The following is a 12,484-nucleotide window of genomic DNA, read 5'->3' on the forward strand; positions in this document are numbered from 1 at the left end:
AACAAGGTATAGGCAGGATGAAGGCTGAGAACTGAAGTAGAGGCCGGAGCAAGGCGCTCAGCCTCGGAGGTGAAATGGCCATGCTGGAATCCATATATATATTTATACGGAAATATATAGATATATAGATATATGCATTTTTTTTTCCTGAACCATCCAGCCTACCTTCAACTGGAGAGGATTGTGGGAAGACTTGAGAAATCATGGGGGCCACTGCCTCACCTATGGACAGGCTGGGAGAAGGGATATAACCCAGTCTTAACGGGCCTCACATTCTGGAAAAAGGAATTCACAAACAACATGGCACAGCTTAAATAAGGGGAGAATATGAATGGATTCCCATTGTGCCCTTCCCCTCCACCCATCCCTAGGGGGGGGCATGAGTTCAGGAACACTGGCTGCACTGTAGGTCAACGAGGACCACAAACAGAAGCCAAGAACTGGGTCCAATGGGAACGGAACACTCTCTGGGATTGGACAGAAGCTCTCTCCTCCTCGTCCTAGCAGCACCGTCTGCCAGCTTCTGGCCTCGGTAAGGCAGAGCCCTTTCTCTCTCTCTCTCCCTCCCTCTCTCCATCTGCATGTTGTTCTTAGCTTCTTTCTCTCCCATCTGTGGCCTCTACAGGCCCAATCCAAGCATCAGCGGCTGCAAGTAAGAAAATGCAGAGACTTTCTCTCTTGGGTTTACTCCTCACTCTCCAGCTTCAGACTGACACTCCGGATTTTGGCTCGGGGCTGGGTGCTTCCTGTTCCCTCTCGTTCCACCTGGCTCTGTCCCCGGGAACGCAACAGCTGGCTCTGCTTGCGCAGAAAGTCAACAGGAGCAGGGCAGCCATAACTGCCTTTGCCCAAGGTGGGCCTTGTGGTTCCCTTCGGCGAGTGGGCGAGGGATGCTGCTTCCAGCTGGGCTAGATGGGCAACGTAGCCGTCTGAAAGGAACTGCAAGGAGAAAGATTAAGGCAGTTAATCACCCATTTCTAAATGAGCCACAGCCTTTGCAAAGGGGCCCTTATCACAATGTGGCACGTGCCGCCTAGTCGCTCAGCTGGCTGGGCAGGACCATGGCTGAGCCAACTCCATACCTGGCACTGGCTTTGCAATTTCTTCACAGCCCGGCCCACGATGTAAATTTGGGATGAAGGGAGCCCTAAAGAGCTATAGACTGAGATGTCCTTGGTGGAACCGTAGGCAGCTACAATAGTAACCTCTGCCTACAACAAATAAGCAAAAGACATTTTTAAATTAATTTTAGGCCCTTCCTATTCAAGCAAATGTAGAAGTGCAAAATAATTAAAATGCAGATGATAACAGTACCAAATCCATAAATTAAAATGAATATCAGCACTAATTAACTATTCAAAGGCCTGGTGAAATTGATGCATTACACACTTATGTAACACGTTAAACTTAACTCGCTTTAGACCAGTGTTTCTCAACCTTGACAATTTTAAGGCATGTGGACTTCAACTCCCAGAATTCCACAGCCAGCAATGCTGCCTGTGGAATTCTGGGAGTTGAAGTCCACATGCCTTAAAATTGTCAAGGTTGAGAAACACTGCTTTAGCCCTATTATGGACCAACCCACTTCCAGAGTTACACAGCCTGACCTGGCAGAATATGAGACAAGGCCACCAGATAAGCAAGGCCATGCAGCCTCTCCTGCAGAATGTTAGAACGGAACCAGGAGAGGCCGTTTCTCTGAGAGTTGGGCCCTACTACGCCACCTCAGTCGCATTCTTCCCTTCTTTTCCCTCTCCTTTCTCCTGTGGTCCTCCTCCAGCTTTTTCCACAAGCTCCTCAGTTACACCAGAGTAGAATCTCTATTGTATACCTCTCTTGGTTGTGCAAGAACACAAGTGATTACATACCTCTTGCTGAAGGCCCTGTAGAAAGGCAGCTTTCTGCCGAAGAGGGTCATGGGTGAGGCCATCACAGAAAGAGACAATGCCATGTGGGAAATTATGCTGAGTAAGCCAAGCCACCACTCTGTGCTTCTGCATGTCTGGACGCCCTGTCACGTAGATGATCATGAAACCAGAATCTTGCCAATGTCTACAAAAGCAAAGGGAGAGATGGAGAACAAACTAAAAACCCGGTGTTCTCCAAATATTTCAGTTTACTTCTCCTTAGCAGCCCTTCAACCGTAGTCGCTTCTAGCAAAGGGTTGTGGGAGCGGTATTTCTTAACATCTGAATTGCCTGACCCTATCGAGAGTATGAAGATAGAAGGATTGTATCTAGGGGATATTGTTGGTCCTAATTATGATAAAGCTGTAACGAAAGGGCATGTTGTGTTTGTAGCATTTTTGCATTTATTTCCTTTAAAAAAACGCCCTTTTGAGTCACCATCACTGCATGTTCGAAGAATACTGGTGAGACAGGTTATAAATATATCTTGCCCCTGGAAAAATCACAACAGGTCAGGGAGGGAATAGTGCAGTGAGGGCGAACCTTTTAGAGACCGGGTGTCCAAAATCTGGCCCCGCCCCTGCTCCACCCCGTCCCGCCCCCACCCAGCCTGCCCACAAGGCCACTCACCGCCTCCAGGGCCTGCTGCAGATCGCCCAGGCAGCCCCACAGCGCCATGGAGGCCACGCCCTCTGCCCACGCCCCGCAGCATCAACTGTGCACAATGGGGCACGAGGGCAGATTCTTGTCTACGCTGCCTGGCTGCCATGTCCTTGACTGCGCTGCTCTGCATGGGCCACGCTCGGGGGCGACTCTTCTCCAGGGGGGCTGCTGGTGAGGAGGGGGTCAGGGGGGGAGGCAAAGCTGGGGCAACTGCACGTGTGCCCACATAGAGGGCTCCGAGTGCCGCCTCTGGCACGCGTGCCATAGGTTCGCCACCACTGGAATAGTGAATGCAGTGAGGAGAATAGTGAATTCTCCCTCACTGCAATAAATTTCATGTTTTAATTTATATTGCAGGGTTTTTTTTTCTCATAGAACTCCCAGAACGGAGTTCCGGCACCTTTTTGGGATGGAATCTTGTAGGGTAGGCAAGGCGGGTTGTATGATATGTGTGAGTTCCGGCACCTTTTTTTTTTTCTTCAAAAAAAAAGCACTGTATATAGGGTTTATATAAAGAAATCCTTTCATTTGGTAACTACAGTGAGATTGAAAACAATGGAAAGAATCTGCATTCTGTAACAAATGCATATATTGTTGGTATGAATCCAGTCTGATTCATAGAAAACACTATCAATATCCAACAACCAGACTGTTTATTAAAGCTGACAAAGTGAGTAGACATGCTTCTCTCTTCACTTTTCATAAAAAGAACAGTGATGGTTAGAATGCTATTTTAAAGTAGAAAAAAAAACCTCAGTTGCTTTAACGAAAGCTTCTTCCAAGAAATCCATTCTGACAGCATGTTGGCAGGGACAAATATGGAAGTTGGCATGCAAACTTATTATTAGTGTGAAGGAAAACAGCAGAACTGTTTTCAATTGGTGCTTTAAATTGCTTTTTTGTAACTGTTACTTATTAAACATCTTTTTTTAAAAAATATTTGCACTTAATGGGAAAAAAATAATTAGGGTAAGTATTGGGAGAAAAAGATTTAAAGAATAAGGAAGAATACTAGAAAATAACTCTGTTGAGGAATGTAACATATGTAAGAATTTCTCTATAGTCCTGGCACAGATTTTGGAGACCTTAAGAAAGAGAAACAGTAGATCAGTTAGCTCAAAGAAATACAAGGAGTCTCTGAGGAGGGCTATTCACCTACCTTACCACATCAACAGCACCTGCACGCACCTTGGGGTCACTGCCCATAATGGAGACACTAGCTGTGAAGGAGCCATCAATACTAAAGACGACACAAGGTGTGCCCTTAGCTACCACTGTCAGAAAGCATTCAGCATAGGTGTGATCCCCTCTGTGGAGAGACAGAAAGGTGTCAGCCCAAAAGCAAATATTCCTACACCCTCAGAATCAGAAATGCTCAACTTCTGCATTCAAACAAGCCATGAAGATAGAAGCAAGTGAGGGTGGTTCCCCCCCCCCTACAGTGTAGAAAACCAAAGAAGGAAAAAGCCAAGCAGTTCAACTATTAACTGTAAACCTGCAGAGATCCTGTTGGCGAAGTACACCTCCAAGCATCCCCAACATCGGCCATGCTGATTGGGGCTGCTGGGAATTGCAGTTCAGCAACATCTAAAGAGCCACCAGTTGCTTACTTTCATTGGCACGCAACTGGACTGTAACAACTGAACCTGTATGCTAAATAGTTGCCAAGACCAAATTTGAACCGTTCTGGTCCAGAGGGTCACATCCGACAATCAAGTGCTTGCAATCAACATAATATAAATAATTTTGTGGTGCATTATGGATGATTGCATATATTATGTTACAAGCTTTCCTGGATGGTAGAAGAGAATATCTGGCACAGGAGAGGCTGCCCAAGAGATCAAGCACAGGAAAGGATCTACCATGCATTCACCTCACCACCATACGGATAGGGTACATGCCAATGCCCAGGATCTTCTCTTCAGGAAGGGTGTAAGAAAGCCTCCCGCTACCACTTGTCACTTCTGTGCCATAATGTACCCATTTCCCTGACAATGGCTGTGGCATTATGTAGATATCCACCTGGAAAGAAAGATGAGCACAGTGTTCACCTCATTGCATGTACTGTTATACCACACAGTTAGCCACAAATAACTCCTTGAGATTGCTAAATGACAGTTGTTATTACGATAAAAGGAGAGAGCACAAACCCTTCCTTCACTCCCATCTTCTCCTTAAGTTGGTTTTTAAAAATCCATTTTCTACTTATAAGCTTTTCATATTCATTCCTCTGAAAGGGATAGGCAAAATTCCTATATTTTTATTTATTTCTACTACCTGTTTCTTACAACAGCTCTGTCCTTCTGGAAAACATCTGTTCTTTGCCTTCTGTGGAGGGTCTCATATTGCAATAGTTTTCTCCTCTTAGTTTTAATGTGAATGGCTTCCTTTAGTCTCCCCTCCCCAACCCCCCCCTCTAATTTTAGATTGCTAGCTCATATTATTGATGAGTTCCAGGCTCATATCATTAATGGTTGTAATGGAACTCTAGCCCTGGAGAAATGGGGGATTCGCACTGAGGTGATCTGAAAACTGGTTCTACGGTAGATCCCCTGAGAACAAGGCAGCTGTCTCGGTCACCTAAACACAAGAACTAGGGAAGTTTTCACAACAAATCTAAGAATCCCTCCGGAGGCCACATTCTATCCCATGGTCTTGGCTTAGCTTTAAATTTGTACTTGCAACGCTACTTATTTCTGTTGCCCTCCTTCCCTCCTTAGTCCCGGGAAAGCCTTGCCCTTGGTCCAGTATCGGTTCTTCTTCCTTCTGCCATTGCAGAGGGCAGAGGGAATGGTCTTGAAGGACAGGAGGAAGAGTTGCCACCAAGACAACAGTCAGATAAAAGGAGCCTGAGCTCAGGCCAAGAAAGCAACTTGACAAAACCTCTCAGACAAACCCTCCCTCGTTCATACAGAGATATTCAGACTTCCAAGATTCTGCTGTTACAACCGTTATAGTAAAAGTAGCACTAGCCCACATGACATTTTGGTTTCCAGGTCTGGTCTACCTTGAAGGACTAAACAGCCATTCACAAGTGAAACATTTTACATAATGTTTGCACGCCCACCAGGAAAGAGAAGGCTTACAGCATGTAAAATGCTGGTTGCTCAGGTTCATGCCAGCATTACACCTCACCCCTGTTCACTTGTCCTCGTAAATCAAATTAAAACCTTGGTTACCTTCTCTCCAGTGAGAGTTACCACATCAAGTGGACCGTACATGAAGCGCCCGCTAAGGGCTTGGGGTCGTCCCTCGCACACAATCACATCACTGGCACGATGGTTCGCTGTAACATTCTGAAAAACAAAAAGCCAGACATTATTATTAAGCTCATCGTTGCAAAACTGGACAAGGGGAGAATTTCTCAGGAAATGGCTGTCTGCAGTGAGATTGCAACAGAGCTGGTTTGAGAATTTAAATACCTTGATTCCCAAATCATGAATGAAACCCATGCAACAACTAAGAGTTATTTAGAGCAGGCAGGAGAATTTTACTACATAATAGCTCTCTGTTCTTCTAGCTGCATTAGAAGGACATTTATGGGACTGAACAAATCTTTTTGGGGGGGATGCGTTGTGTGCCAATTTGGTTAACTATATAAGTCTTTAAAAATAAAATCAGTAGCCATAGGAATTATAGGGATATCTTGTACTGAGTTTTTCCTACTAATAAAACAACCACCGTTATATTCCACTAGAGAAGGCAGCTTATTGCTTTTTATGTATTATGAGTAAAGGATTTTCATCCTACATTTAGCACTATGACCCTAGTTTGCCAATAGCTCATGTTTTGGGTGTCAATGCTCACAACCATCACAGCCCATAACAGCTTGCTGCTAATTCATTTCAGGGGCCAAACCTAGAAAAAAATCAAGATGTTATGAAAGTGAAGTAAGTCTCCCGATCAATATCAAAAACCTAGAACATCATACGAATAATATTATCTGAGTAAAATCAGATTTTGAATTGCGACAACAATAGGTTGTTCCTGCAGAATCAAAATGATTGTCATAATGTTTTAGGGGAGTTAAAGGCAAACAATGTGAGATCGACACTGGTGACGGATTCAGGAACATTATGAGCAGGAAATAAATATGATCAGACTACGTATCTTCCTACAAAGCCAGTAGAGCAGTGTTTCTCAACCTTGACAATTTTAAGGCATGTGGACTTCAACTCCCAGAATTCCACAGCCAGCAATGCTGGCTGTGGAATTCTGGGAGTTGAAGTCCACATGCCTTAAAATTGTCAAGGTTGAGAAACACTGTAGTAGAGCAACCTAAGCCAGACCTCAACATGCCCTGAAAACTACGAGAGAAAAGACCCAAAGAAAGCTGAGAGAAGAAGACACAGGAGGTTCGTACCCGGATCTTCACTTGCGTCCGTTTGCGCTGCCACTTTTCACGGGGAAATGCTGGACTGTAGATCGAACTCTCCTCGTTTTCAGTCACTTGGTGCTGCTCTGTCTCAATCACCTGCAATCAGAGACGGTACATTCTAGGCCGCGAAAACATACCGGGCAAAAAGGACCGATGTCCAGATTTGCCCTGCTTTAATATGTAGCCAGTATTTTAAAGGGGACAATCCCTTAATTTTCGGCATCAAGGCTGCTTCAAAAGCGGACAAGGCAAGCATGCTTTGCCGTGCTTCTACTAGCCTTGGCAGGAAAAGTGCTGGGATCCCTCTTGTCTCTGAGGCACGGCTTCTTCCTGGTATTCTTCCAAATGCAATTTTTGCTGAGTTGGCGCTTGTTAACGAATATAGCATTTAATCTATAACGGGCAATACAAAATTAAGGGCCACCTAGCTATCTACAGAATTGCAATTTGGGGAGAAGCAGCCAGAGTTTTAAAGGTCACTGATGTTTTATTATACACCACGATGCCAAAAGGCACAGCATAATGCAGTAAGTAGTTGGGTATTCACAAAAGCTGCTTCTTTGTTGTTGCGGTGTATAGCTGCATGGACACCTGTAGAGTCATAAACAAAAGTTGGCTTCAAAATAAAGCCAAGTAAAATGCTGTGAGTAGTGGGAAATTGTGCAGTGGCTTTGTGTCCTGTAACAGCCTGTGCAATTGCTGTATGTAACACACCCACAATTATACACAGCGGAATCTAACTTTAAATATAAAATTGCACGCATACTGAAACCTACACAAGTGTGTGGGTGTGTGCTGAAAAGCAGCAAAAACAAGCCTCCTTCCCCCCCTGCAAGCATTTTCCAGCTTGCAGAACATTGTTCCTGTTTGACATTCAAGAAAAGAGAGGAAAAATGCTAAAGGCATTACGATTTAAAAATCTTTCCATAATTGTAATTTTATTAAATTAAAAAAAAAACGGAAGGAGAAATAGAAATTCTGGTAGCAGAATGGAGTGGGAGGTGCACTGTGTGTCTTACAAAGGGGAAGTTGGTCCCTGGTTGTTCTCTACAGATAATCCTTGACTTATGACCACAACTGAGCCCAAAATTTCTGTGGCTAAGCCGAATATTTGTTAAGCAAATTTTGCGCCATTATACTTTTCTTGCCACGGTTAAGTGAATCGCTTAACATGGCTGTTAAGTGAATCTGGTTTTCCCATTGACTTTGCTTGTCAGACGGTGGCAAAAGGGGATCCCGTGATCCTGGGACACCGCAACTGTCACAAATACATGCCGGTTGTCAAGTGTCCGAATGTTGATCACATGACCGTGGCGATGCTGCAACAGTCGTAAGTGTGAAAAACGGCCGTAAGTCACTTTTTTCAGAGCCCTTGTAACTAAATGAACTGTTTTAAGTTGAGAACTACCCGCGCTGTAGTGGGCCTTTCTCTATTGGAGGGAGATGCTAAGAATTAAGTGTAGGACCTTTGGAAATCTAAGGACATGATTTAGCAGCTAAAACTCTTGAGTCTCAGAACTCATTTAGGCTTGACCTGTCAAGGTAAGATTTAGCCACCAAAGCACACCCCGTTTCTTTGCCTTCTACCTTAGATCCCTTCCAAAGGAGGGTCCTGCCTCATTTCAAAGGCAGTTTCGGCTTTCTGTGATTCCACGATGTCAGGCGCGGTCAAGAGATGAGCCGATATATTTCCAACTCAAAAAGGGGGTGTTTAAAAACGGCGAGAAAATTCCTCCCTTCCTTTATTTTTTCTTGAGCAAATACTCTTCCCCTTTTTGCATTTAACAAGATATATGCAGAGCGTGAGAGTGTCACATGGATATATCCGGGTGCAACTGCGCGCAAGCCATCTGTTTCATTCTCCTTTTGCCCAGAGAGGTGGGTGGTGGGACTTCTTTTACTGCAAGACCTATAGCAGTGGTGGTGAACCTATGGCACGGGTGCCAGAGGCGGCACTCGGAGCCCTCTCTCTGGGCACACGTGCCGTTGCCCCAGCCTTGCCTCCCCCCGCGACCCCCTCACCAGCGGCTCCCCTGGAGGAGAGTTGCCCCTGAGCGTGGCCCACATGGAGCAGCGCAGCCAAGGACATGGCAGCCAGGCATCTTAGACAAGACTCTGCCCTCATGCCCCATTGCGCACAGTTGATGCTGCAGGGTGTGGGCAGAGGACGTGGCCGCCATGGTACTGCTGGGCTGCCTGGGTAATCTGCGGCGGGCCCTGGAGGCGGTGAATGGCCCCGCGGGCAGGCGGGGTGGGGGTGGAGTGGGGGCGGGGCCAGTTTTGGGGCACTCGGTCTCTAAAAGGTTCGCTATCACTGACCTATAGCAATCTGACAGTGGATCAGTGGTACTTTGCCTGACAGCCTGAAAGGCAATCTCCAGATCATCTTTTAAGCTACCTTTGAGGGAAGCTCGCTTGGTTGCCTCTAATCCAGGGGGGTCAAACTCAATTTCACTGAGGGCCGCATCAGCATTGTGGTTGCTTTTGGGGGGCCGGGTGGGTGTGGCCAAAGTGGGTGCAGCCTACTGGGTGTGGGTGGATGGAGTGGGGTGTGGCCTACTGGGTGAGCATGGCCAGTTCTACATCATTTGCTTCAAGGGTGCCTGGGCAGGAGTGGGACAGATCTGAGGGTCTCTGGTAGAAGGGGGTGGGACCGGGGCAAGTGCCAAGATGGCCATCACAAAATTGTAAATTGGCTCCCGGCTGGCCTGGGCCAGGGCCAAGGTAGTGGGAGCCGTTCCCTCATTGTTTCCAGGATGGCTTCACGGGCCACATGAAACCACTTCGCGGGCCGCATCCGGCCCCCGGGCCTTGTGTTTGACATGTCTGCTCTAATCAAATCAAACAAGTACAGGACCTACATTACACAGGACATACACACACGTTCATTTCCATCTGGCTTGCAACGGCCCACCTGGCGTAAGATGAAGGCAGCCACATCAGCACTTTCCCAATAGCTGGCGTGGAAAAGGTGAGGCAGGGTGATGGTGGGAAAGGCCGTGAGTGCCTCAGGGCAGTAGAGAGAGTAGTCGATGCGTTTAGAGCCCCACCAACGATCCAGAACTAGACCAAAGGGGAGGAGAAACCATATTAGGATGATGCCCCTGAAGATGCCTCTATCCTTTCCCTTTCTCCTCTAAAATGGGTAAAAAGGCATGTTTGACTGCTTTTATTGGTCATCCTTTTTTTAAATTTCTCTATTATTTTACCCTTAAAAAAACATATAAAGATACAAAATACAAGGGAAAACAATCCCTGAAAAAGAAATGGCAAAGGAACGTTACCCCCATGGGCAGGGGTAGGCAACGTTGGCTCTTTTATGACTCGTGGACTTCAACTCCCAGAATTCCTGAGCCAGCTATGCTGGCTCAGGAATTCTGGGAGTTGAAGTCCACGAGTCATAAAAGAGCCAACGTTGCCTACCCCTGCCTATGGGCATTAATGCATCGTATTTTTCATCTTATAAAGCTACATAAAAACATTAAAAACATTAATACAAATATAGTCCTTTGCAGATATTAGATATTAGTATTCTCAAGAAGCACTACATTACATTGGCCAAGACCTCAAAAATGTGTGCCAAAACAGAAATGAACAATGCATTTAAAAAAAAACTAGCAAAACGCGTCTTTTCAATGGCTATTATCGAGATACATGAATGAAGTTACAACGTGGGAGATTGCTGAATTCTTCAGGTTAGGGACAATGCTGACTAGCAGCAAACCATATCCATGTTGTGACATATGCTGGAGCAGAATTATAGAGAGGAAGCTCATTTCCACAACATCTATTTCTTTCCAGCAAGTTAATGTTACCTATGTGCTTAATAAAAGCCCAAAGAGGTGACTCTAAGTGAAATCTCAGCAGAACAGCAGCTGCTGAACAGTTTCATTAATGCTTAATACCTTTTATATTTATCCTGCTCCCCCCAAAGAAATCACAAAAGACTCAAGGATCAAAGGGCACTTGCCATTAAATGAATCTTTACTTTTAAGCTGCAGTTGCTTAAAAGTACAATTAGCATTGATTTCTAGACATTAATACAGATACGGCAAAGGAATTCAATATTCTGTTCCTTCACTGGGGTCCCTTAATGGAAGCTATAGCCTTGTTTTTAATGATTAAATTCTGATACGCATCAGTCCCCACCTACAACTAATGACTGATGTTTAAAAGAAAGATACAAACCTCACACACTTAATGCAAATATTCTTTTAACATCGTATCTAGTTTGGTGCTAGCTGCCAGAGCTTCTGCAGGAATGTTTAAAGCTGTTTTATAACATTCTGTTCCAGCCAAATTGAAGTGGCCCGCTCTGTCCAGAAGTACACTCTTAATCACCATAATGGCCATTGGATATTTTTGAGCACTCCAGAAGTGATACAAAGTGGCTCAGTGTGGCCAAGCTGTGGAATTTGGGTCTTCCCCTCAATGAACAAGTATTTTCTTGGCACCCAAATAAATTGCAACCTTGCAAAATGTACTCATTTGCTTCACAGAAACAAGAACCTTTGTTCAGATTTCTGACTGAATCTTCAATGAATCTATTCAAGGGCCAGGCACTTCATTCTGATCTGCTGACATGAGAGAACAGCTTTATACACCAGTATCTCGGATACAAGAGAGACACAGAAAAGACATGTAACTTCCTAGCACTTCAACTAAAAAAACTAGAGGACCACATTTTCTAATATTGTTTGTAAAGCCTAAGGAAATTAAAACAGGACTAAACCTGCCAAAAAATTAAGAATTTTTAAAAGAAAATAATGCTTTTTAAATGCAGAAAACTGATGACCTTTCCTATCACACCTTTCCTATAATACCAAATGGCCTGCTACCGTGCTCTAAGCTACGGGTGTCAAACTCGCGACGCGACGTGACGTGTCGTGATGTATCGTCACTTTCCCCCCCATTGCCGACAATGGGGTGGGTGCGGTTTTGGCGTGATGCATCCGGCCCATGGGCCAGCAGTTTGACATGCCTGCCCTAAGCTGACTAAAACAACCAACAGATCAAATCTGGTTTTGAGGAAATTAGTACAAAAAGGCAACAAGTGACTCACTTTTGACAACTTCATTGGTGCTGCTTGCAGTGTTGTCACTCGCCGTTCCCTCATTTCCTTTCCAGAAGCCTCCAAATGCACCTGTTGGAGTGGGTGGAGTCACAAGGTCTAGCTCACTCACAAAGAGGGAAGAATGACTCTGCAAGGCGTCGGCTAGTTCAAGGAGAAACACATAAGCAGAGGTGAACACCGTGATGGCGTATTTCCAATCCTCCACTGCTGTACTACGATATCAGCCTTTCCTAAATTCACTGTCTCCAGCTGTATTGGAATTGTAATTCTCCTAATTTCTTTTGGGGAATTAACTCAGCAAGGCAGCGGAAGGTTGCTATTCCTTAAAAAGAAGTGCGTACACATGCACACACACATATCCATCTCATACACTCACAGCATAGCAGTAGTTTCAATGATGACATGGATCCCGTGATGTACGGGGGAAAAGCTGGACTAGGATCATAGAAACTCAGTTCTAGT

General features: G+C 45.2%; 1 protein-coding gene across 1 annotated transcript in view; it reads right to left on the reverse strand.

Annotated features, from left to right (window-relative positions):
• Positions 1-684: 684 nt before the first annotated feature.
• The window catches only part of PITPNM1 (phosphatidylinositol transfer protein membrane associated 1), a 29,909-nt gene continuing 18,109 nt past the window's right edge, over positions 685-12,484 (reverse strand). Inside the window, exons 15-23 of the mRNA XM_029284815.1 lie at positions 12,011-12,163; positions 9,863-10,011; positions 6,934-7,044; positions 5,750-5,866; positions 4,444-4,592; positions 3,730-3,879; positions 1,869-2,052; positions 1,083-1,211; positions 685-939 (exon numbers count right to left, since the gene is read on the reverse strand). Coding sequence (XP_029140648.1) covers positions 685-939; positions 1,083-1,211; positions 1,869-2,052; positions 3,730-3,879; positions 4,444-4,592; positions 5,750-5,866; positions 6,934-7,044; positions 9,863-10,011; positions 12,011-12,163 — 1,397 coding nt within the window. The remainder of the gene's footprint in view (positions 940-1,082; positions 1,212-1,868; positions 2,053-3,729; positions 3,880-4,443; positions 4,593-5,749; positions 5,867-6,933; positions 7,045-9,862; positions 10,012-12,010; positions 12,164-12,484) is intronic.

This window comes from Protobothrops mucrosquamatus, unplaced genomic scaffold (assembly GCF_001527695.2).
Source record: "Protobothrops mucrosquamatus isolate PMUCROS unplaced genomic scaffold, P.Mucros_1.0 scaffold970, whole genome shotgun sequence".
Lineage (NCBI taxonomy): Eukaryota > Metazoa > Chordata > Lepidosauria > Squamata > Viperidae > Protobothrops > Protobothrops mucrosquamatus.